Raw genomic sequence first — 26,158 nt, 5'->3', positions numbered from 1 at the left:
CAGTGCCAACCTTTGGCCCTTGGTTCCCCTTATCCTGCCTTGTAATCCATTCAATTCGATTAGGCAGCCTTGGTTTTATTACAATAAGGATCTATAGTTAAATCATTTCGTATCCCGTCGAGAGAGAGAGAGAGAGAGAGAGAGAAGTAGATTTATCATATACTCTCACACCATCTATTTAAGCATCTCTCTCTCTCTCCATCTTGCATTGATGACTGTAGCTTGGCTTTGAGATTATGATATTTTATATAAGCGAGATGCTTCATTGCTGATGATTTTGTCAATGGCAAGCTTAGAGGTTAGAGGATTGAACAGCTCCGTTTATGTGTTGAAGAGATAATATACTGAATGTACAGCCTCAAAACTAGAACAAGACGGCCGTCCATTTATATCCATGTAATCTCCAGGGAATAATTCATACAAGACCTGATGTTTATTATCCAAGCAGCGACCCGTATGCAACTTCTCCAAGGATGGTATTATTTTATTTTTCAGAATTGTATGCAAGTTGGCACGAAGTCATTCTTCTCTGCACATGCGAACATTTACAATTTTGCTCTCTGCTTACTGAAACTTGGATCCATACAGACAACCACCTGGACGACACAAATAGCACGTGGAGATGAGGACCCAAGCATTCATCATGTGGTAGTCGGGTATAGAAACATAAATACCTTTCCAAGGCTTTCACCAGAATGTAGATATTCTACTGCATCCGCCACAGAACCCGGTCCAAAGAACTGATTCGGATCAACTAATACCTGCGAGGAAAAGTGAATAGAGGCTAAGCTTTCTGCAAGAACATTAAAGCATATTAAAACACAACACATGTATCATGCACAATTAGCTTAACTTCTTATACCCTCTGAGAACGGGAACTGGAGTACATCTTTTGCATTATTTTTGTCCTTTGCAGTTTCAACATAGCCGAGGAACAATACTTTAGTATCATGCCCTGAACGTACGTAACAGGTTGCACAATGGGTTGCCAAAATTAATGGAATGGGTAGCCGCTGGTCAAGCCTGTTTAGCAACAAAGAGTGCCAGCCACAAGCTATGTACAGGGTTGACACCAGTTGCACGCAGCCCTATAGCGGTCTGCCAAAATTAATGGAATGGGTAGCCGCTGGTCAAGCCTGTTTAGCAACAAAGAGTGCCAGCCACAAGCTATGTACAGGGTTGACACCAGTTGCACGCAGCCCTATAGCGGTCTGCCAAAATTAATAGAATGGGTAGCCGCTGGTCAAGCCTGTTTAGCAACAAAGAGTGCCAGCCACAAGCTATGTACAGGGTTGACACCAGTTGCACGCAGCCCTATAGCGGTTTCTAGAGCAAAATGCATGGGCTGGCCAACTTTCGACTGACCATTACCATGTCTCTGGCCCATTGGATGTGAGAAGGCGATTTGACCAACTGGTAGTCCATGAAGGACAGCACCGGCAGAGTTTTGTTACTCTGTGTCTCAACAGTAAGGCCTGATAAAAACCACTAATTACAGGTGCATGTCTATGAGAAGATAATTATTCTGGAGTCATTTGCAGCCTTTCATGATCAAATCATCCCTTAACTAGATGGATATTTATCAGAAAATAATTTTTTTAAAAATTCATGCGGACACGTCTATGAGAAGACAACCTTTCTTGATTTTTTGCAGCTTTGCAAGATTTCAGGTGATTAGTCTGGTGCTTAATTCTATAAAGATGCACCTTCAGGGAAAATTCCTATGGAACCAATGCAACTTTCATGTTTCCAGACCATTTTTGGGCAGTTCACTGACATGATGCAATAGTTGTTCAGGTCATCAACAAGTCTAAACTTTTCTTGTTGACGTGGTCAAACCTTGAAGGATATAGTAAATTAATCATAGCTTGAGGCTTTTGCAATGTGAAAATATTATCATAATCTATCTCAGATGCTAAAAATTACATTTTTGCTATCAATTTGTCTTGGGTTTTGCCAGGAAAGCAGGATAAGTTACCATTCACTGTCTCGGTGTGGGTGAGAGAGAAAGCAGTTACTAGCATCTAAGTCACATGGGTAAAGGGTACAATTTGGGTCAAGGTACAAATATGGTAACTTTAGAAAATGTGGGTATGAGGATAAGGTAGGATATGTATGTCTATATGTGCAAAATAACACCCAAAAAATGATAATGAAAGCAACATTTAAATAAACAAGTGGTATAAATAACAACATTATATGTTAATGAACAATAACTTTAAAAAACAAAGTGAAACCTTAGGAAAAAATTAAATAAAGTAAAATTAAGTAGTTTGGAACAGTGTCACAAAAAAGGCATTTTTTTCAAAAAAATGCGATAAGAAAAAGCATTAACGCTTTTTTTCACTTTTTTTATTTTTTCATTTTTTAATGCCAAACAGTTTTTTTTCATTTTCTATTTTTTATTTGTTGCAAATATACTTATCTTTTGATGTTTGTGTTATTAGTTTCTCGCTTATTTTATTTTTCCCATTTTAATTTTTTTTAAAATTTTTTAAAAATTACCATATTTTTCAAGTTTTTTTCCCATTTTTTTCAAGCTCGCTGTATTATATCTGAGAAAAACCTCGCCGTTTAAAACTCTGAACACGTTATTTGTGTCTATGGTTTGGACTTTGAATCAGCTCAAACTAAAAAGTACCCAAGTGTGTCCAAGTACCCACTTTAGGTGTGGGTGCAGCGACACCTGAATCTTACTAAAGTACCTGTTAAAGATACAAAAAGGGGTTTTCTGAAATATTAGGAAGTTAGGGAGGATCTCTTTAAATGTTTTGTTATTTTTAGTAGACTTCTCTTGTAATTTTCCCTAACCCTAATCTCTTAATAGAGATTAGGGTCACGTAATGAACTCGAACTTTTTGCTGCCTCTCTCTCTCTCTCGCAACATGGTATCAGAGCGGGTGTGGGCGTCGACGGCAGGGTGCGCTTTCCGGTGACCTTCTCCGGCGACCATCTTCTCCGGCGACTATCTTTCCGGCGAACAGCCAAGTGAGTTCCTTTCTTTTTCGTCCTCTCTCTTGTCATCGCTACTCCTTATTCCCTCTTATCACCCAATAAGGAGACAGTGAGGGAATAGGGGTTGGGCGTGCCGTGTGAAGGAGGACCTGATCACGCCTATGTGGAAGGCGTGATCAGATCCTCATATTGGTCGTATGAAACAGACTATTGTGGATGTAGCGTGTGTTAGAATATTAGATTGTATGCATTCTAAATGTATCTATATATATATATATATATATATATTACGTATATTAGTTATCTAATATATGTCTTATATGTATACATATATATATATATATATTATATATATTTGGATACTAGGATACTTATGTAATTTTTCCCTTTTTTTTATGTATTTTTATTTTCCCCTTTTCCCCCCTTTTTCTTTATCCTTATTCCCTAAAGGGGACTAGTCCCAACTGCTAGAATTCTAGCCGTTGGAACTAGTCCCAACGGTTGGCTCTCCTCTTTCTTTTGTTCTCTCCTCTATATATAGTGTAGGCTCCCTTCTCTTTAACCCATGGCTTGTTAAGCCACTTCTTGTATTATTGTTGAAGATAAATACATGTTTTCTTTATCCTCTTGTTAGAGGACTCTTGTGTATTGCCTTGTTGAGTTAGTGGGAGATTCAAGAGTGATATTCTTGAGGTATTTGCCTAAGTTTTGGGCCTGATTTACATGGTATCAGAGCCACGTTTTGGCTATTCATCTTGCTGTCCTTCAGCTTAAAGTTTCAGCTCTTACTCCTTCTTTGGAGCCGTGAAGCACTCGAAGTACTCATCGTTATTGCTGGCTGATTCTTGACACAAGAAGTTTTACACAAGAAGAAGGGAGACTGGTTTTTCTTATTGCCGTGGACTTCTTTTTGTGCGACAGCCAGCTTCGTCATAACTTGTAAGTGGATCTACCTTGTTGATTGTGATCATGGATGACAAAGTCTCGTCTCTTTCATTTCCCAAACTCTCATCAACAAACTATATACAATGGGCTAGAACTATGGAACATTTTATTCGTAGTAAAAGCCTTTGGGGACTAGTTGATGGGACAAAACTTGAACCACAACTAGTCCTTACTAAAGTTGTTGATGGAAGAGCTATGGAATTGGATGGAACCGAAAAAGAAAAAGTAATGACTGAATACAACAAGAAATGGGAAGAATGGAGTGTTGGTCATCACAAAATTATTACTTGGATCTTGACTTGTGTTGACAATGCTACTAGCGGGCAAATTTCCAAGTTAAATTCTGCCCTAGAAGCTTGGGAATATCTAAAGAAAACTCATACCATGAGAGACGTTGCTTATATGCATCATGTTCAACTCAAAATTCACAATCTTCAACAAGGAGATAGATCTATTAAAGATTATGTGGCTGAAATGGATCAATTGTATGATGAATTAAGTATTTTTGAACCACATTGGACACAAGATCTTATTCTTAGAGAAAAGCAAATACAACGTGACAAGTTTTACAAGTTTATCATAGGTCTCAGACCTGAATTTGATGGTGTTAAAACTGCCTTACTTCATCGTTCTAAAACACCATCTATGAATGAGGCTATTGCGGAGCTCCAAATGGAGGAAAATTGTCTTTGTCTTGATAAAGAGAAAGTCAACAATGTGCTTGCCACATCTAGGCCGGGAGCCCATTTGAGACCTTATAGACCTCCTCACTTCAATCGTACATATGAAGGAGTAAGAAGAAAAGTTATTTGCTATCATTGCCAAGAAGAAGGACATACCAAACCAAGATGTCCAAAACTTAGAATTTTTGACAAAAGAAGCAATGTTGCAGCTCCAATTCAAGAAGAAAGAAAAGATGCAAGCTCATTCCAACTTGATCAACTTATAAGTGCTCTTCAACCTTTTCTAAAGGGAGGAGACACACCTTCAACTTTGGGAGCTACCGTAGCATCTACTTCTACAAGTAAGTATTCTTGGATTATTGATTCGGGTGCATCTTTTCATATGACTCCTTGTAGATCCCTTCTCACCGAATGCACTAAAAATGATTCTTATTCCTTTGTGAAAACGGCGGATGGTACTTCTCTTGAAATTGATTTTATTGGAAACCTTGATCTAGCTTTTGGATCCAAAACTTTAAAAGTACCTCAAGTAAGACACATTCCTAAATTAAGCTTAAATTTATTATCATTTTCTCAAATAGCCGACCTAGGTTTTGATATAATCTTCTCACAATCCAAATGTTTGATACAGGACCGAGTATCCAAGAAGACGATTGGGGAAGGTTTTAGAACAAAAGATCTCTACTACATAGACTTTTTGGACCTCTCAAGACCATCTTGCAATATCTCCAAAAAATGTGACATTCAAACTTGGCATCAAAGACTTGGACATTCCAATATAGAAAAAATGTCTCATCTTCCCTTCATGGAGAATTTTTGTCAAAAGAACTTTCATTGTAATGATTGTATTAAGGCTAAAATGAAAGCCTTACCTTTTGATAATAGAAATTTTATTGCTCAAAAATCTTTTGATTTAGTGCATTCGGATGTGTGGGGACCCGCTCCCATTATGTCAAAAGGAGGATTGTTGTACTATGTGATCTTTATTGATGATTTTTCTAGGCATACTTGGGTTTACTTTCTCAAACACAAATCAGAGGTTTTCACAAACTTTAAGAATTTCTACAACATGATCTATACCCAATTTGGCACAAATATCAAAGTCTTTAGAAGTGATTCAGGAGGAGAATTTATGTCAAATGAATTTCAACAATTTCTAAAAGAAAAAGGTGTTGTTCATCAAAGATCTTGTCCTAACACTCCACAACAAAACGAAGTGGCCGAACGTAAACATAGGCACATTATTGAAACTGCTAGAGCCCTTCTTTTATCTAAAAATGTTCCCAAAAACTTTTGGGCTGAGGCTGTTTTGACTTCAACCTATTTAATTAATAAAATGCCTACCAAACTTTTGAAACATATTTCTCCTTTTGAAAAACTCCACCATGTTAAACCTAATTACAATAGACTTAAAGTCTTTGGTTGCAAATGTTTTGTGTTAAGTGATAAAGACGATAAGCTTTCTTCCAAAGCTACTTGTTGTGTTTTTATTGGGTATTCCGAAACTCAAAAGGGTTATAGATGTTATGATATGGAAAGAGATAAAGTTTATGTTTCTAGAAATGTGATCTTTTTAGAAAATGAAGATGGTTTCAAAGATGAACCCAAGAAACTAGAAGATTATACTTTTCTTTGGACTAATGATATTGATGATGATGATGATATTGATGATGATGAACCCGATAAAATTGTAGAAGTGCCAATTGAAGAGGTCAACAATGATAATTCTACTAATATCATTCCTCCAAAAGAGATCTTAGTTTATAGAAGAAGAGATCCCCAAAATCAAGAAACTAATCAATCTCTTCCTAGGAGATCCCAAAGGCACACTAGACCTCCTCAAAGATTTATCTCTTATGAGTCTTTTTCCCCAAAATTTCGAGCTTGTATTATGGCTCATCACTCTTTTTATGAACCATCTTCTTACCTTGAAGCTAAGGAAGATCCCAATTGGATTGAAGCCATGGATCTTGAACTTAAAGCTCTTGAAAGCAATGAGACTTGGGATATTGTGTCTCTACCAATGGGGAAAAAGACTATTGGTTGTAGATGGATCTATAAAATCAAAACTAGAAGTGATGGAACTTTAGAAAGATATAAGGCCAGACTTGTTGCCAAGGGATATGCTCAAGAATATGGAATTGATTATGAAGAAACCTTTGCTCCTTTTGCTCGCATGACTTCTGTTAGAACTCTTATTGCCATTGCTTCTATTAAACATTGGACTATTTTTCAAATGGATGTTAAAAATGTTTTCCTAAATGGTCACCTACAGGAAGAAGTTTTCATGAGTGCTCCTCCTGGTTTTGATCTACCTCAAAACAAAGTTTTACGACTTAAGAAAGCCCTTTATGGTTTGAAACAAGCTCCCAAGGCCTGGTTTGACAAGTTTAGTAGTGTCATGTTTAATCAAGGTTTTCAATCTTGCTACTCTGATACTGCCATGTTTGTAAAAACCACCTCCGTATGTGTAATTGTTTTATTATTGTATGTTGATGATATGGTTATTACTGGGAGTGATGATGAAGGGATTATAGAGGTAAAACATTTTCTTAACAAATGTTTTCAAATGACTGATTTGGGAAGACTAACTTATTTTCTTGGAATTGAAGTTGCTTATAGCAAACAGGGTTACCTTCTTTCTCAAATGAAGTTTGCTAGTGAATTAGTTGACAAAACAGGTATCTCAGATGACAAAGTTGTGGATACTCCAGAAGCACTGAGAGTAAAAATGAAAATTGATGATGGAGAGATATTAGAGAATCCCACTCCTTTTCGGCAAATAGTTGGCGCTCTCTCTTATCTCTCCATCACCAGACCTGACATTGCTCATGCTGTACATGTGATAAGCCAATTTCAACAAAGACCCACCTCAGTGCACATGGGAGCGGCAATGCGGATTGTCCGTTATGTGAAAAATACTATCAACAAAGGACTATTTCTGTCTTCCTCTTCTACATTAGAGTTAGTTGCTTATACAGATGCTGATTGGGGTGGAGATCCCAATAATAGGCACTCCACCACTGGTTTTTGTGTGTTTTTAGGTGATTCCTTAATTTCCTGGCGATGCAAGAAACAACATAAGGTGTCACTATCATCAACAGAAGCTGAGTATCGTGCGATGGCAACTACAACAATGGAGATAGTGTGGCTGAAGAGCTTGCTGAAAGTTATGGGAATTGATATCAAGGATCCGGTCAAGCTTTGTTGTGACAACAAAAGTGCAATTTATATTGCTAGTAATCACACATTTCACGAAAGAACGAAGCATATAGAGATGGACTGTCATTATGTTCGTGAAGAATTCCTTCAAAAGAACATTGATCTCTCCTATGTCTCTTCTGAATATCAACTAGGCGACTTCTTCACAAAGGCTCTTGCTGCTGCCAGATTTAATTTTCTCCTTAACAAACTTTCGGTTATCACACCATAAGTTTGAGGGGGGGTGTTAGAATATTAGATTGTATGCATTCTAAATGTATATATATATATATATATATATATATATATATATATATATTACGTATATTAGTTATCTAATATATGTCTTATATGTATACATATATATATATATATATATTTTATATATATTTGGATACTAGGATACATATGTAATTTTTCCCCTTTTTTTATGTATTTTTATTTTCCCCTTTTCCCCCCTTTTTCTTTATCCTTATTCCCTAAAGGGGACTAGTCCCAACGGCTAGAATTCTAGCCCTTGGAACTAGTCCCAACGGTTGGCTCTCCTCTTTCTTTTGTTCTCTCCTCTATATATAGTGTAGGCTCCCCTCTCTTTAACCCATGGCTTGTTAAGCCACTTCTTGTATTATTGTTGAAGATAAATACATGTTTTCTTTATCCTCTTGTTAGAGGACTCTTGTGTATTGCCTTGTTGAGTTAGTGGGAGATTCAAGAGTGATATTCTTGAGGTATTTGCCTAAGTTTTGGGCCTGATTTACAGCGTGACGTGTGACGCTGTGGTTTGTGATGATCGTAAATACAATTTCGGGAAAGTCAGGCTGCGTGAGGTGTTGTGGATGCTTTGTGGAGTCTATATGCTGCTTATAAATTCAGTTTTTTGAATATGATCAGAATTTTTCTATAGATCGTAGATACAAGTTCAGTAAAGTAAGGCTGCATGAGGAGTGAGGACTGCTGCTGATCCTTAGTACAAGTTTTTGTTTGATTTTGTGGATTTCTTTGACACGTGGACAGGAAGTTTTATGAGAACTAGCTGTTGTTATAAGTGGCAGCAGTCTTCAGTCGTTGGGAGCAGCAGTCTTCAGTCGTTGAGAGTTCATTCTTGTTTTTTTTTTTTGTCATCGGCTGAACCAGATCTGAAGTGACAGTAATTTCCTAGCCCTCTTTCTTTAAACGTTTGCGACAATCTGGTCTTCTTTATTTACTATGGCTGAAAACATTAAATCTGAAGGGTCTACTGACTACAAGATGGTTGGGAATTCATTCTCTTATGGAACCACGATGAAACTTAATGGCTCAAATTATGAAATATGGTCTAGGGTATTCATAATGTCGGTGGCTGGTCATAGGAAGAAATATATTCTTGAGGAGGATGAACCTATTGAGAAAAAAGGAATATATGCTGCGTGGGATAAAGATAATTATATTGTTATGTCTTGGATTATGAATAGTGTGGAGTCTCATATAGCCCCAACTATTGCATATTATACCAAGGCCAAGGATATGTGGTCTTTCTTGAGAAAGACATACTCGCATGCCACTAATGTAATCAAAATCCTACAACTAGAAGAGGAGTTATGTAACATTCGACAAGGGGATCAGGACCTATCCCAATATTTTGCTACTTTGACTGCTGCATATGAACGGTTAAAGGCTCTTCGTCCACCTTGCCAGCATTGTTATGCATCACACGTTGAGACTGGTATGGTGGCGAAGTTTTTATCTGGCCTATCTTCAGAATACTCTGTGGCAAAGTCTCAAATTCTAACAGGCAGTGAACTTCCAGATTTAGCAGACACGTATAATAGGCTGAGTCGTTTTGCAGCCACTCTTTCTCAGACTACGCATGACACACCAATCTCTGCACTTGTGATATCAGGAGGACGGGGCCCTAGTTCTTTTGGAGGCACTAGGGGACGTGGTACAGGCCGTGGTGCTGGACGTGGCAGATTTCAGTGCTCTATTGTGGCAAAATTGGTCATCTAGAGGATCGTTGTTGGGACAAACATCCTCACCTCAGGTCTAATGTTTCATCTGGACGTGGTGGAGGTAGAATCACCACAAGCAGAGGTCCTTCTTCATCCCAAGCAACTCATTCAAAGGCAACAATATCTATGGTTGAATCTTCTACTGATCCTTCTATATCTATGTTATATTCCCTTAACCTAAGTAAGGATGAATATGATCGTGTTCTTGCTCAGAGGTCTGCCTCTACATCTACCTCTACATCTACCAATGCCGCTGTTGTAGATTCAGCATTCTCTGTTGGTGCTCCTACTGCTGATCCAGGTATGACATGGATGATAGACTCGGGCGCTTCTAGACATTGTTGTAATCAACCACAAAACTTTTCATCATTTGTCAGATTTTCTACACCACAGCATGTTAAGCTGGCTGATGGCAAGTTGTCCCCTGTTTTGGGTAGCGGTGATATTTACCTTCCACGTTTAGGCACTATTACACATGTGCTATATGCTCCTCAGTTTCCTGTTAATTTGATATCTGTGAAACAGCTAGCTATCGACTTACAATGTAAAGTCATTTTTGAATCTGACTCTTGTTCTTTTCAGGACTTACCAACTGGAAAGATGATTGGTGGCGGCCATGAGCGTGAGGGCCTTTATTTTTTGTCAATCCCAGTTGATGTTGCTGCATCTTCAGTCCCTTCCAAGCCTTCTCCCTTCCAATGGCATCTCAGACTGGGTCATCCTTCAGTACCAAAACTTCGTCGCATGTTTCCAGATATTCCTGCATCAGAGTCCTTCTTATGTGATGCCTGCCAGTTGGGCAAGCATACACGGAGCAGCTTTCCTTCGAGTCAAAGTCCGTCGAGTCAGAGTCCTTTTGATCTCATTCATGTGGATGTATGGGGTCCTAGTCGGGTTCCTTTTCGATCATGTTTTCGATATTATCTTGTTCTAGTTGATGATTTTACTAGAGTCAGTTGGGTTTTCTTGTTAAGGGAAAGATCTGAAGTCATATGTATTCTTCAAAAATTTATCAAGGAAATAAAAACTCAGTTTGGACTCATTGTCAAAAATATTCGCACTGATAATGCTCTTGAATTCAAGTCTTCCATTCTACTTCAGTTTTATGCCGACCATGGAATTCGACCTCAATATACTTGTCCACATACGTCCGCCGAACGCAAACATCGGCAACTCCTAAACGTAGCTCGTACCCTCATGTTACATTCTCACATGCCTGCCTATTTTTGGGGTGATGCTATTCTTACTGCGTGTTACCTCATTAATAGATTACCCTCTTCCTCCATTCAAGACCGTATTCCAATTCAAATTATATATCCAGGGCGTTCATTATTTCATGAACCTCCCAAAGTTTTTGGATGCACTTGCTTTGCACATATCCTAGGCCCGAACAAAAGCAAACTTGCTGCCCAACCCATCAAATGTATTTTTATTACGTATACAGCCAATCAAAAGGGATACAAATGCTTTGATCCCTTGACCAAGAAAGACATTATCAGTGCGGATGTTACCTTCTTTGAGTCTCGTCCTTATTTCCCTCCGTCAAGTCCCTCTTCATCTGAGATGCATGCACCTATACCTCTTCCTATTCCACCAGTGTCACTTGAGTCATTTCCATCATCTCAACCTAGGCCACATGAACGTTTTCTTGAGCCTCTGTTGGTTTACACTCGTCGTCTAGGTCCCTCTCTCAACCGTCCACCAGCATCGTCTCAAGAGGTAAGCTCTACTGATAAGACTGACTCAGGTTTAAGTGATGACTATTCTGCAGCAGATCTCCCTATTGCTATTCGCAAGGGCAAGCGACAGTGTACCTTACATCCTATATCTAATTCTGTCTCTACTGCTCATCTGAGTACACGCTTAGTACAGTTTGATCAAGCTCTATCTAGTCATGTTATCTCGTCCTCGCACCATCACGCCTTGTTAGATCCACGTTGGCGACAAGCTATGCAGGAGGAAATGGATGCTCTTCTTTCTCGGGAGACTTGGGATTTGGTAGACCCCCCAACACGCTGTGATGTGGTTGGCTCACGATGGGTATTCACCATCAAGTATCATTCTGATGGGTCAGTTGAAAGGTTCAAGGCTCGTCTTGTCGCAAAAGGGTATACTCAGACTTATGGTGTTGACTTCTTTGAGACCTTTTCGCCTGTGGCCCGGTTGGGCACTATTCGCTTGATTATCTCTCTTGCTGTCCAACGAGAGTGGCCTCTTTTTCAATTGGATGTAAAAAATGCCTTTCTGTATGGAGACCTTTCTGAAATCGTTTATATGCAGCAACCACCTGGTTTTGAGCGACAAGGGGAGTGTTCCAAGGTATGCAAGTTAAAGAAGGCTATTTATGGACTCAAACAGAGTCCCCGTGCATGGTTCCAAAAGCTTACTGAAGTGTTATCTAAGTGTGGATTTCGCCGATCCCAGCTTGATCACTCATTGTTTATCAAGCGAGGCTCAGCAGGACTTGTGATATTGATTGTCTACGTGGATGATATTGTTCTTACAGGGGAAAATGATCAAGAGATAGCTCAAACAAGGGAGTTTTTACAGCAACACTTTGTTACGAAAGACCTTGGACAACTTCGTTATTTTCTTGGTATTGAGGTGGCTCGTAGTAATAAAGGAGTTGTAGTGTTTCAAAGGAAATATGTTCTTGATCTTCTGCAGGAAACGGGACTATTGGGGGATAAACCTACCACACTTCCCATGAATCCTCGCATTCATATACATGATGATGACTCAGAGCCGTTTGACTCTAGATCTTACAGATCTCTGATAGGGAAACTGTTATATTTGACTGTCACTCGTCCTGACATTAGCTTTGCTGTAAATAAGTTGAGCCAATTCATGGAAAAACCGCGAAAAGTTCACTAGGATGCAGCTCTAATGATTGTAAGATACTTGAAATCAGCCCCGGGAAAGGGGCTATGGTTCAAGAAAGGAGAATGTGTTGACATCGAGGCGTATAGTGATGCTGATTATGCTGGATCTGTAGATGACAGGAAGTCTACTACCGGTTTTTGTGTCTTTGTGGGTGGTAATCTTATTTCCTGGAGGAGCAAGAAGCAGAATGTTGTGGCTCGTTCTAGTGCTGAGTCGGAATATAGGGCTATGGCTCAAACTGCGGCTGAAATGTCGTGGGTTAGATCACTACTTGTAGAGTTGGGTGTCTCAGTGAATCTCCCAATGAAGATGTATTGTGACAATAAGGCAACTACATATATCGCTAACAATCCTGTCTTCCATGAGAGGACTAAACACAATGAAGTGGATTGCCACTATATTCGGGACTTAGTTCAAGGAGGAATTGTTAGCACTATTCACGTCTCCTCAGAAGATCAGGCAGCAGATATTCTCACTAAAGCTCTTCCCATAGGCGATTTCCTGAGATGTTGTAACAAGCTGAGCATGATTGATATATATGCTCCAGCTTGAGGGGGAGTGTTAAAGATACAAAAAGGGGTTTTCTGAAATATTAGGAAGTTAGGGAGGATCTCTTTAAATGTTTTGTTATTTTTAGTGGACTTCTCTTGTAATTTTCCCTAACCCTAATCTCTTAATAGAGATTAGGGTCACGTAATGAACTCAAACTTTTTGCTGCCTCTCTCTCTCTCTCGCAACAGTACCCATGTGACTTAGAATAACATTCTGTCTTAAAAGCAAAAAGCTGAACACAAAGATGATCAATCAACTTTATCACCAATTGTATCCATGTCTATATTTGGAAAAAGTATTCGACAGATATCCTACTTTCATTTTAACAATGGGTTAAAGAGAAAAATGAACTAATCTACCAATATCTAAAAGAGCATGTCGAGGTGAACCAAAAAGATAGATTATCACCTTTAATTTACCAGCTGAGAAGAGATTATACAACTTGTCCAAATGATCTCTATACAAATGGCCATACTGTATGAGGAAAAACCCAGCCTGGAGAAACAACCATGTCGTTTAGATATTGTCCAGAGAAAATGGTAGTTATCAGGTAAAAATATTCATAAGAGAAGCCTTCTCATAATTTGCAGCCAGTATAATTCAAAATATTGAAAGCAAAAGATCTCCAAATTTCATTGAGGACGTATCAAGAAAAGATAGGCAAATAAAGCAGAAGTCAATTCATATATAAAGTAAAACTTCACGTAATTATCATCAATACACAAGTAAACTTTTGCATTATTACCATCTTATAAGCATGGTCAACATGATTACATAACCATCAAGTCATACACGAAACAGAGTCTAGTGAACTCCATCCAAGAAAATTTGGTTCATCAGCAAAATGTATCCAAGGAAGTTCATTTAGCTTACCCTTCATAATTTACTTGCACATACTGGGAAAAAATACGATGTGAATAATTAGTTTGTTTTCAATCTTAGAAAACCAAAACAGAACACTTTTACATGGAGATATCAGCCTTCATGGCTATGGGATGATTGTAAAATGGTAGGCATTGTATCCCTGAAATTGATGCTTTCCTGCAATAGCCGAAAACAATGGGCAAAAGAATTTGAAGCCTCTATGAGTCTAATATGTGTGTGTGCTTCACGAGAGAGAGAAAGAGAGACGGAGAGAGAGAGTGCATGTAAAGCAGCATAGAATAAATGTCAAAAGAACAGATTGATAATCAACCTATTATCTGTTAGACGTGTAATATGTTTGGGTCTGGATCTGGATCAGGTTCTCATTGGACCCACCCAATATATCTTGTACGTTAAGTTCGTCATTGTAAATACCTATTATATTTAAGGGTATTTTTGTAATGATGGACATAGGGTATCATCCCTAACTATAATTAATCAGTAACCAACGTCTGGTACTGTTCTGACGAGCAGTTTTCTCAGCTTTATTTTCTTCTCTCTCGTTTTCTGCAGTGAACAGTCCTGGAGTTTCTCACATTATCATCCCATCCAGGCATTACCCTTCAGGAACCAAAATAGAAAAATATGAAGCAAAAAAAATTAAAATTTCCCTGCAAAATTCCCTCAGCTTTGCTAAAATGGAACCAGAACATGAAAGCTGATCTCTATTGTATGTTTAAATGTGTATCACAAATATAAACAAATACAAATCAAGTATGACTTTGTAAAAGCAAGGAGCAAATGCAACACGTATAAGCATACCACAGTCTGGCTCTTTGCAAGAATCTTCTCACATAGTCCAGTATAACTCAATGGCTTCCATCCGTGTTCACCCTGGTACTGAAATCAAGTCCAGTCTTCCGTCAAATAACACTCCAAGAACATTAAAGTAATCACAAGAAATCTTATGAAATAAATCTGACAAATTTACTAACAAATACCTTAAAACAAAAAATTATGGAGAGCAACTAAAACCTACTTGGAAATTAAAATAAGGTTACTAATGTTCCCTGTGTCAAACTTTTAACATATTTTGAACAATCTTCATAGAAAACAACAATCCTGAATTAAGTGAAAAATTTTCAAATTTTATTTCTCTGTAACAGAGAAACAAGTGTTTGTAGTATCAAATAACTCTACACAACCCAGCAAGGCCAACCAGGGTCATTCTTGATATTAACCATCAATGGAAATAAAGCAAAATAAAGTAAATCAAACAGAGAACAGAAAAATAACTTCAATCACTTTGCTTTCAGTACAGAAAAAAATAACTAGGACCTGAGAAATCATCCCAATGACAACCATCCGTCCATAAATCGCCAATGCATTCAAGCATATATCAAACATATGACCACCTACAGACTCATAGACAACATCAACACCTTTCGGGAACTCCTTTTTCAGAACCTGCATACAAAGAAAGATGCTTAAATAAGCACTAGCAAAGGATTCATTTAATTTTCAATGCAAAATGATGTGTGGAAGATAGTAAAATCTATACACGGGTGTCACAAATTTTTGAACCATGTTATCTGCAAATTTCAATCAATCTTCACGAATGACATGTAAAATATGTTGCTTTCCGCTGCGTCGCACACATTTGACGATGGATGCAGTAAAAAGGAGTAGCAGCGCACAAAACTAGAAATGCACATGATGCCTAATATGGGCATTGTGTCTACAAACAGCCAACGTCACAGAAGAAAAATATGATTTATTGAGAAACAAAACAAAATCATGAAGCAGGTGAAAAGCATGCTGTGGATTGGAAACTTACAGCTTTAACATCTTCAAATTTATAATCTATGACCCGATCAACTCCCAGCTCTTTTAAGAATGCAGCTTTTCTCTTACCACCACAGGTTGCCACCACCTTATTTCTTGCCAATTTTGCAAGCTGCAGGAAAAAATTGTTCTCAAAGTGAACTTCGTTGTACAATGCTCCAAGCAGATTATGTTAGTTGGAGAAAACATTTCTCGAACTTGTCATCTCATTAGAGCATGAAAATGAGACTACAAACACTAAATGAACTCAGAAAGTAAACATGTGCATGTGGACATTATTAATGGCCCTGGTCAACAATAGATGAGAACTCATCATCCTCTCTCTCACTTCACAGATTCTAAGTTCCTTGAAATATCCAATCGTTTGCCATCACCAAGGTTATAAGAAAGCTTATAGAAAACAGAAAGGACACATGAAATTTGTAGCTTAAAAATGTAAACTGCCATTCTGCATATCTCCTTACAAATTGAAATGCCTTCATGATGGCAATCAATTTAAGAAGCTGACATGCAATTTCAAATTATATAGGAATAAAGGACGTGGACTAATTTCATTTTACTTGTCCTCCCTGCAAATTGAAATGCCTTCATGATGCCAATTAATTTAAGAAGCCGACATGTAATTTCAGGTCGGGTAAGAACAAAAAGATGTGGACTGACCTCCAGCAAACCTGCACACATTTTCCATGATTCGTATAACACAAAATAGGCATAGAAAATCATACAAGTATGGATACATAACACATAATAGGTATGTAAAACTAGACATGTATGGATACATAAAACACTGACACATATATCACATTGCATAATATTGTTTTGAAGTTTTTATCAGCAACATATTTTCTAGGGCACTAATCAGAAAGTTTGTTTTTCTCAAAGAAATGTCAGGACATTAATATTTTATAATAGAGAAAGCTATAAAATCGATACTAATTTTTTGACAGAAGTATTGACAAAAGTTCAAAATAATATTAACATGTTAAATAAACAAACATATCGGAAAAACATTGATGATTGATAAAATAACAGAAAAATATGTATAATCACTGAATTGTCAGCACTGATAAAAAAAAATTGATAATTTTCAAACATAAGATGAAAATATCATGATATTGTTGTGACATTTTCACAATATTTTTATTTGGCAATATATAGCCAATTCTCTAACCAACTTAGGCTTGCCAAGCAACTATATAATTGCCTTTGTGGTAGTGTCTCGCTATGGGACTCCACCTGCAGAAGTCAACAAACTCATGCACCCACTTGATCACATTAGGGGCAAAAGCCTCAACTGCCATCAAAGGGTTCATTTCCTTAAACATATTTATATGGGGATTAAGAGGGCCTGTTAAGTCAGATCAGACTGATCCCCCCACCCCCCACCCCTCTCTTTACCAACATTTTGTGCCCAAGGTGTAAAGTAGGAAATCACTGCTTAATTTGCGAGGAGCCTTCCTAGGTTGGTCCTTGTGCGTCTTCCCCCTGGCCATTCTATCAACCATTATGTGGTGTGTGTGCCCCTCTTAGAATTCTGGATAGAGTCTGCAACACTTTAAAGGGAAGAAATGTGCGGCATATGTCACACAGGTATCTGTGATTGCGCCACGTACTTGCTCTGGTACGCCAAAACAGGTATGGCGAGGCAAACAGGTACAACTTGGATTGCGTTTGGGTCATACCCAATCCAAACCGTAAAAAAAAAAAATTAGAAAAAACATTGAGCTCTTTACTAGAGCTTAACCCTGGCTGATCTTTCCCTCTTCAGTCTTCCTCCTCCCTGCAATGACCGGCAGCAACAATGTGTGGCGATGCACGACATAAGTATCTTTTTTTCTTTTGGCTATTACAAATTTAGGGTTTCATTTCTTGATTTGGGGTTTTTCATTGCTGATTTGGGGATATTTTTGTTTGAAGATTAAACTGTAAATCTGTAATACTATTTGTGTTTTGACCTTTTGTTTGATCTATTTGTGCTTATCTATTGGCTGCCACTTTTATTTAGTTTCATTTTATTACCATTTCATCATGGCCGGTTCGATATATCAGCTGCCAATTTTTCTAAATTTCTTTCAATTCTTTAAGTTAATATTCCAATATTAGGAGAGAGGCGAGTAGGTTATGATTTGGGAGGAAAAGCTCCTTTGTCAATTATCATTTAACTATTTAAGGGTCCACAACTGCTTTCTAGTTACTTGATTGCTGCGGCACTTCCGTCATATCTTCTCTTCATCGACATTTAGTAATGAGAATTGACAGACTATGAGTCTGTGAGCAGTTTGGTAGAACAGCTGATTTAACAGTTCTTTGAAGAGTGATCAGTTTTCTGTAACAATTTATCAAGTGGTCAATTCACAAGGACAAAGCCCATTAAAGAATTGATATTCCAATACTAGGAGGATCAATTCAATAATGTTTTTGCTTTTTCTCATGCTTAACTTTAGGAATGTTTTGCCTTTTTATTCTTCTTTTAGTCTTGAATTTTCTGTTCATAATATTTTTCTTGTTTTTCATTTTTTATTTTTTTTAATGTAGTTTAGCAAACAAAGGAAAAGTAACCTCTCAAACTACTACAAGTTCAAGTTGTGGATCAACTACCACCATTGTAGATCATTTCAATGCCTTTGTTGAACTTACTCCATATTTTGCTTATGTCAAGGATCTTACAGCAAGGAAGATGTTCGCTAAAGAAGAGTGATGTGAAGTATTTATCCCAAAAGATGCTATCAAAATGCCTGTCATGTGTAAAAGTTAGTTTGTTAGTCTATGTCGTCATCGAGTCCTTGAACTTACAGTCTTGATAAATGCAATAAGTCAAATGTTTGACATTCTCGACTTAGTCATTGTAGCCGGGCTTTGTTGAGAGGCTCACGTCTAAAGGTCTTCTATTTATTGCATCTCACCAACATTTTTAGTATGCTCTTACTAGGCTGTGTTATTCCTACCAATGACAGGATGATTTTTTATTTTTATGAGTGAGGTTTACATGGTATCAGAGCTTGGCTCTGTCTGGGTGCTTCTTTTAGTTGAAAGCTGAAAACCTTTTGCTCAAAGGATAGGACGTTGATAAACACATATTTGTTAGTTGTTAGATATTCTAGATCGACTAGAGTGTTTCTGCAATATTAGAAAGTTGGAGTGTAGGTCTTTTAATATTATCTAATGTTGCTTGGACTAATATTGTAAATGATGTACTGCCAGCCCTAATCTCTTTAACTTTGAGATTAAGGTTACGTTAATCAGTTAATGATAATCTTTTCTAGCTTCTCTTTGGCCGTAACATTTCTTTAACTTTGAGAATCGAGATTAGGGTTACATTAATGATAATCTTTTCTGGCTTCTCTCTCTCTGGCCGTAACATTAGTAATTGCAGCATTGGACTATGAATTTCCTTTTTTTTTTATGTTCTTGGGCTTGTCCAATTTCACCAGCCTCATCAAGGCTCTAGGTAGATCATCATTTAGTGTTTCTTGCCTACCTAGAAAATGAAAATGTACCAAAAAAAATGATAAGAAATCAGCTCATTATCCTTTTTGTACTCCTTTTTCTCCAAGTCATTGTTAGAATTTACAGTTTATCTTATATTTCTGTACGTGTATATATATATGTACACTTTCATATCATAGCCACATATATAGCAATATTTTAAAAAATATTGCAATATTTACCATAAAAACGGCAAAATATCGTGATATTTTCAAAATATTTCCAAAAAATAAATATCGCATTTTTATCACGATAAAATCGAGTTTTTATCGTGTTTTTTGTCGCTGTCTAAACCTGCTCAAACAGGGGTATTGTTGAATTTTTTTGAAAAAATATGGCAAAAATGAAAAAGGGAAAGAGGCCCCTTTTCCCTCCATGATAGGGTTTAGGGCCTTTGATCGTTGCTGCTCGAGAGAGTCAGAGAACTTGGAGACATGAGAAGAAGAAGACCTGCATCCAGTGGTAGGTTTTATTTTTTGCAGCTTTTTTTTGTTTTCGTTGTAGATTTTCCTTCATTCCCACCTGCTGCACTTTGCAGATACGTGGAATGCACACTTTGCTTAGAGATAAGGACATAGCGACATAGCAACAAACGACTTTGTTTTCTACTTAGACTTATAACTGTGTAAGGCTGGTAATCCATCCATCTTTAAATTGCTTCCCACTTTCAACTATTCAATAGAGAAGCAGCAAACAGCAAATTTTACACCTTCAAGTTCTGTCTTTTTTTTTTTCTATTTTCTAAAAAAATTGCCGAGATTTTCCTGAGATTGTTCCGCAAAAATAGCTTCGCCAAAAAAAACCCAAGAAAAACCTCGCCGATATTTTCCTGAGAACAATTTTGTGGCTATGTTTCATATGTCATATACCCTTGGTTGCTTGATATATGGTTGTGTATATTTTTATGTATATGTGTGCATAGGTCTCTTATGTATTCTTCTTTTCCTTTTTGTGTATTTTTATGTTTCTTTTTATTTTTATCTTTTTTTATTTGTCTAGCAGTTGGAGCTGGCCCAACAGCCATCTCCCTCTTCCTCTTTTCCTTTTCCTGTACTATAAATAAGGGACTGTTGACCCTTGTTTTGATAAGGCTTTAAGGCCTGTTCTTTTGTAGTATCTCAAAGTTCAGCAATACAAGTTTATGCACCTCTAGTTTGAGTTTTTTCTTCTGTTCTTGATGAGGCTGGTGCCTCAAGCTTGTGATATTGAAGGATCTCTATCCGCTGGTCCAGCTCTGGTTTACAGTGATATGCATTGAGATGTAGGTACCGAGCTGTGAACAATCTTGACTGTGAATGTCTATAATTGTAACTCTGTAGACATGAGTTGGCATGCTTGCATATGTAGCTAACTAGGTACATGTTCATGAACTACAAAAGGAACATAACAAATAAATTGAGCAAGCTACATATTAAAAAGACAAACCTGCACAGCGAACTGTCCTGTTCCCCCAGCTGCAGCTGTAACAAGAACCACTTGTCCAGATTGCATATGGCCAGCCTGTATTAATGAAAGAAGAAAAATATATCTGCAGGATTGAGGATTGCATGTGATCTATAGCTAAACAATCAGTAGACAAAATGGTATGTAAATTCTGACCCGGTGCGGTGCTTGTTGGAAGGGATAGTATTTCATAATCTGTGTGTAATTAAAAGAACATTGACATTTAAATGGATAATGACAAGAACGTTGTAACTATAGAAGTAAAAACCTGTTCCAAGGCAATCGATGCAGTGAGCCCAGAAGTAAGCATAGCCACAATTTCTGGATCAGGCTTTGGCACTGGAAAAACATGTTTTGCAGGGACCTGCACTTCCATATACATTACAAATGAGGCTACAGACAAAGTCAGAAAAAAAAAAACACATGATGAGAATTATGTACTTATAGACTGCTTAGGACAAAGCATACCGTGGTAAATTCAGCATAAGCTCCGAAACACATAACTGCAACAGGAGTGCCGATTTTAATATCATTAACCATATCTCCAGTAGCTGCAACTAAACCCACAGCCTGGAATTAAAAAGACATCCACAGCATAAATGTGATGAGCTAATTCAGAAATTAGAGGACGATACAAGTATCAGATATTTTCTTGAAAAAAAGAAAGAAAGCCTCTATAAGGCAAAGCACCTCCAAGCACATGAGAATTCCTCATGCCATATAAAGGAGAGAGAACCATAATTACTTAATCACCAGAAGATCATTAAGATATGCACACACCTCAAAACCAGCATCAAATGGAAGACGAGTGCTTGATGCCTCCTTGCCACCAAAGTAACGACCAGAAGTAAAATTGACCTGTTGATAACAATTAACACCTTATTAGAGTCAGTTTCAAGAGAAAAATGAAATTTGGTTACTTCTGAGGCGATTCAAAAGTGATAAACCGGTAACAAAATCATGAGAATCAAAGGAGACTTACATCACTTGCATTTACACCAGCATACAGTATCTTCACAACAACATGGTCAGACTTAATTGGATAATTCAACTGGGCTCTTACAACTTCTGTAGCCTTTCGGAAGTTGTGATCAAGGTTTCGAACGATTCTATAAATTGAAATTGCAAACCATTATTTGTAGAAAAATAATAACACATTTTGAAAAGTGTAAATATAAAAAATCATCCCATTTTTATTGTGTATACGGCTACTATTTGAGAAGGAAAAAAACACACACTTGATAAGAATATAGTCAAGAAAAAGCAAATTTTAAATACTGGCATCATTAATACTTGAAAGGATGACATTTGATGCATATGTAGACAGCCACTCCCTAAATATAATAACCATTTATCATGTCCATGGCTTGATGAGATGTTAGAATGATTGGCAGGATTCGAAGACACCAGTTAATAAAATGAGGACGAGAACAAAAGGATAAAGCATAACACCAAGATGTATTTTATTAATCTATATGCAAGAGTGTGTGTGTGTGTATCATGTTTGGGTGATTGTCAAATATAAACATGGTAGGTATATGTATATATCTACACACACACACACATATGTATATATATATAACATAGGGTTTACTTATATTTTGTACTTTATTCTTCCTTTTTTACTTTTATTTTCCCGTTTCTTTTACTATTGAGATGAACTGGCCATTGGCTAGTGCCAACAACCAGATTTCTAGCAACTGGAACAGTATAACAGATAGTTCCTCCCTTGTCTGTGTATTGTATTGTACTCTATGAATAAGGAACTTGTGTCCCATGTAATGTTATGGCCTGAGAGGTCCAGGTTCTTGTATTTCTCTTCTTCAATAAATTTCAGCTTATTCCAAAAAGTGTGTGACCTCAGTTTTGCCTCCTTCAAGGGTTCTGCAATCTGGTTTGCCTGAGTGTTTTGACTTTTGAGGATTTACATGGCAGCAGAGCAAGACTGTTTGCAGTCATTTTCTGCTTGTTTTTTCTAAGTGTGGGTACCTTGGAAAATTAGAGCTTGTTACTATGTTGAAGGCTGTTCATGTTTATCAACCTTTTTTGGTGATTCTTATATGAATGTATCTGCCCACCTTCTTGGTGCTGCTGAAGAGCCTTTGTTGCAGAATTGAAAGCTTCTTCATTCTGGCTGCACTTTGTGCCTCTTCAAGCTTGGCTTGATGCAGTATTGTTCCATTGCTGTTAAAGGGTTGATACCCCTCTTTTCAAGATGTGTTTCAATTCACATTTGCTGGTTTCTTGACAAGGGCTATTGGCTGGCTTGAGATAATTTTTGCTTTTGGATGTCTTTGCATAATTGCCATCCTGTGGATGGAAAAGTCTCTCGTATTTCTTTTCCAAAACTCTCGGCTACTAATTATGCTCAATGAGCTAAAATCATGGAGTATTTTAGTGAGAGAAAAGGTTTAAACTAAAGAGAAGTCTCAACTGGTTTTAACAAGATGAAGAAATTAAGTCCCAACAAGGAAAAGATAATACTAGACTATGAGAACAAATGGGAGGAATAGGAAGTAAGACATCAAGATTATCACTTGGATTCTACTTGAATTGATTCTGCTATTTTAGGCCCCTACTTCTGGAAGGGATGCATTTATTAGATAAAAGCTGAACTATACCCATAAAGCATGGGATATTTTAAGCCTCACGCAATGAAGGATATTGTTCACATGTGCAACATACAAGTGAAAAATGCCAATCTCCAACAAGGAGACAAGACAATTAAAGAGCCATCTTACTGAAGTATATCAACTTTAGGATGAAATAACGATGTTTGAACACAAAGGGACAATGCTAGGGGTATTATTTTGACTCTTTGACAGAAAAGCAAATCCAAAGAGAAAAATTTTTACAAATTTATTATTGGCTTGAAGTCTGAATTTGAAGCTTCCAAGACCTCTTTACTCCGTAGATCAAAGGTCTCTTCAAACTACAAAGGGAAAGATTTTTCCAAAGATAAAATGACAGTATTCTTGCTACTTTCGACCCAAGACATACATAAAACCATATATGCCTCCTAAGTTTGATAGGCCTAATGAAGAAATGAACAAGAAAGTTATATGTTTCCATTGCCATGAAATGGAACACATAAAACCTAGGTGCCCCAAAAAAATTGGTGAGCGGCTGAGCGCTCTCCAACCCAATTTCATGGATGCTTTTCAATGCTACTAAAGGAGGAAACACTGCAATTTTGAGAGTACAATTGCATCCATTTCATCCAGTTAGCTCTTGTAGATATTTGAGAGCCTCTAATCATATGACCCTCAATGGTTCAAAAGGGCCGATGAAACCCCTCTTTTAATTGAGTATATAGTGAATGTTAACCAAAATTTTGACTCAAAAGATTTATAAAATTTCAAAAGCTAGATACATCTCTCAGCTTGATTTCTTTTATCCTTCCCTCAAATAGCCGATCATGGTTGTGATTTTCTTACAAAATAATTTTTGCATGCAAAATCATCTTTCCGGAAGACAATTAAGTAAGGTTCTAGAAGAGAAGATCTTTACTAATGTTGACAATTTGGATCTTTCTAAACCTTCTCGTACTGTCTCAAAGAAAGATATATACATTGTTGGCATCAATGACTTGGACATTCAAGCTTTGAGAAGATATCTTGTATCCTCTTTCTGAAAGAAATATGTAAGAAAGACTTTGTTTGTGTTCATTGTATAAAAGCCAAAATGAAAAATGAAGCCTTATGTTTTGATGTCGAACTTTTGTTGCAAAAACACCTTTTGAATTAGTGCATTTATAAGTTCATGGACCCAGTCCTATTATGTCTAAAGGTGGTCTCTCTTATTATGTCTTATTTGTTGATTATTATAAAGATATGACTGGATTTACTTTCTCAAGCACAAATCCAAAGTTCTTTACTTTCATTTTAAAAGGTTTTATAATATAGTTATAACTCAATGTGAAACCAACAACAAAATTTTTAGAAGTGATTCAGGTGGAGGAGAATACCTTTCCAATTATTTCAAAACTTTTTAAACAATAAGGGAATTTACATAAAAAATCTTGTCCCAAAATCCCTCAATGAAATGGGATTTGCCGAGAAGAACACATCGGCATATCCTTGAAACCACTAAAGCCCTTCGTATTTCTAGAAGTGTTCATAAAAACTTTTAGGCCGAAATCATTTTCACATTTATCTCCTTAATAAATAGAATGCCTTGAAAGGTTTCGAAAAATATTTCTCCTTTACAAAAACTTTGTAATTTAGAACCAAACAACAATTGTTTAAAAGTCTTTGGTTCTAAATGCTTTATTCTAAATGACAAACAGGACAAGCTCTCCTCTAAAGAAATTAAACGCCCTGATTAGCGCCGCTACTTCCGCCCAGCGACGCCCTGCCCAGCGGCGTTCCCGTTCAGCCGCTTCCGCCCAGCGTTGGCCTGCCCAGCGGCGTTCCCGTTCAGCCGCTTCCGCCCAGCGTCGGCCTGCCCAAACGACGACCTGTCCAGCGGCGGTCTTTTTCCGCCCAACGCCGTGTCCTTTTCCGGCGCCGTGCCGCTCTGCCTGGTCTGTTTCCGCCCAGCGCCGCGCCGACTGCCTGGTCTGTTCCCGCCCAGCGCCGCGCCGCTTTGCCTGGTTCCGTTTCCTGCTCTCTGTCCGTTTTTTGGTGTTGTATCGTGTGATTGCTTCTTGCTGCCCTTGCTGCCTACTGGTCTGTGATTATGGCAGCCTCTTCCTCGTCAACCGTCAACACCAATCCCACTGAAATAGGGGCTTTTAGAACTGAGAATGTTCCCATGCAGGTCATCACTCTTCGCCTCACCAAGGATAATTATTTCTCGTGGTCGCCTGCTATGACCATGGGGATTGCTGGCCGTGGTCGCATGGCCTATATTGATGGGAGCAACCCCGAACCAGCAAGAACAAGTGATGTGATGTGTGGCATACTTGGTTTCTTGAGGATAATCAAGTGAAAACTTGGATTGTCAATTCCGTTTCCGCCGATATTCAGCCCCTTATCCTTCGGAAGAAGACTGCTAGAGACATGTGGGTGGTCCTCGAGCAAATGTATGGCCAAAAGAAGACCGCAATTCGTACTTACCAAGTAATGAAGACAGTCTATGGCATTCGACAAGGGACCTCGTCTGTTGCAGAGTACTATGGGGCTTTGAAAGCCAAGTGGGAAGAGCTTGACTATCATTCTGATATTCCTTGGCATTGTCCCCATGATCAGGCGCTCTATGTTGCTCATGAATGGGAAAACAGGGTGTTCCTATTTTTAGCAGGTTTAAATGATGAGTTTGAAGGTGTTCGAAGTCAGATTTTGAATTCAGGGGAGGTGTCCAGTATTGAAG

At 37.7% G+C, this 26,158-nt stretch overlaps 1 protein-coding gene across 1 annotated transcript in view; it reads right to left on the bottom strand.

Annotated features, from left to right (window-relative positions):
* Positions 1-365: 365 nt before the first annotated feature.
* LOC116262425 (uncharacterized) overlaps positions 366-26,158 on the bottom strand; it is a 60,056-nt gene continuing 34,263 nt past the window's right edge. Inside the window, exons 8-18 of the mRNA XM_031641780.1 lie at positions 21,828-21,954; positions 21,626-21,703; positions 21,314-21,415; positions 21,114-21,209; positions 20,828-20,902; positions 15,909-16,028; positions 15,410-15,538; positions 14,894-14,971; positions 13,616-13,702; positions 675-761; positions 366-596 (exon numbers count right to left, since the gene is read on the bottom strand). Coding sequence (XP_031497640.1) covers positions 546-596; positions 675-761; positions 13,616-13,702; positions 14,894-14,971; positions 15,410-15,538; positions 15,909-16,028; positions 20,828-20,902; positions 21,114-21,209; positions 21,314-21,415; positions 21,626-21,703; positions 21,828-21,954 — 1,030 coding nt within the window. The 3' untranslated portion in view covers positions 366-545. The remainder of the gene's footprint in view (positions 597-674; positions 762-13,615; positions 13,703-14,893; positions 14,972-15,409; positions 15,539-15,908; positions 16,029-20,827; positions 20,903-21,113; positions 21,210-21,313; positions 21,416-21,625; positions 21,704-21,827; positions 21,955-26,158) is intronic.

The sequence above is a fragment of the Nymphaea colorata genome, chromosome 10 (genome assembly GCF_008831285.2).
Source record: "Nymphaea colorata isolate Beijing-Zhang1983 chromosome 10, ASM883128v2, whole genome shotgun sequence".
NCBI classification, from domain to species: Eukaryota; Viridiplantae; Streptophyta; class Magnoliopsida; order Nymphaeales; family Nymphaeaceae; genus Nymphaea; species Nymphaea colorata.
The sequence above is the reverse complement of the archived record's forward strand: the minus strand, read 5'-3'. Positions and strand labels throughout refer to the sequence as shown.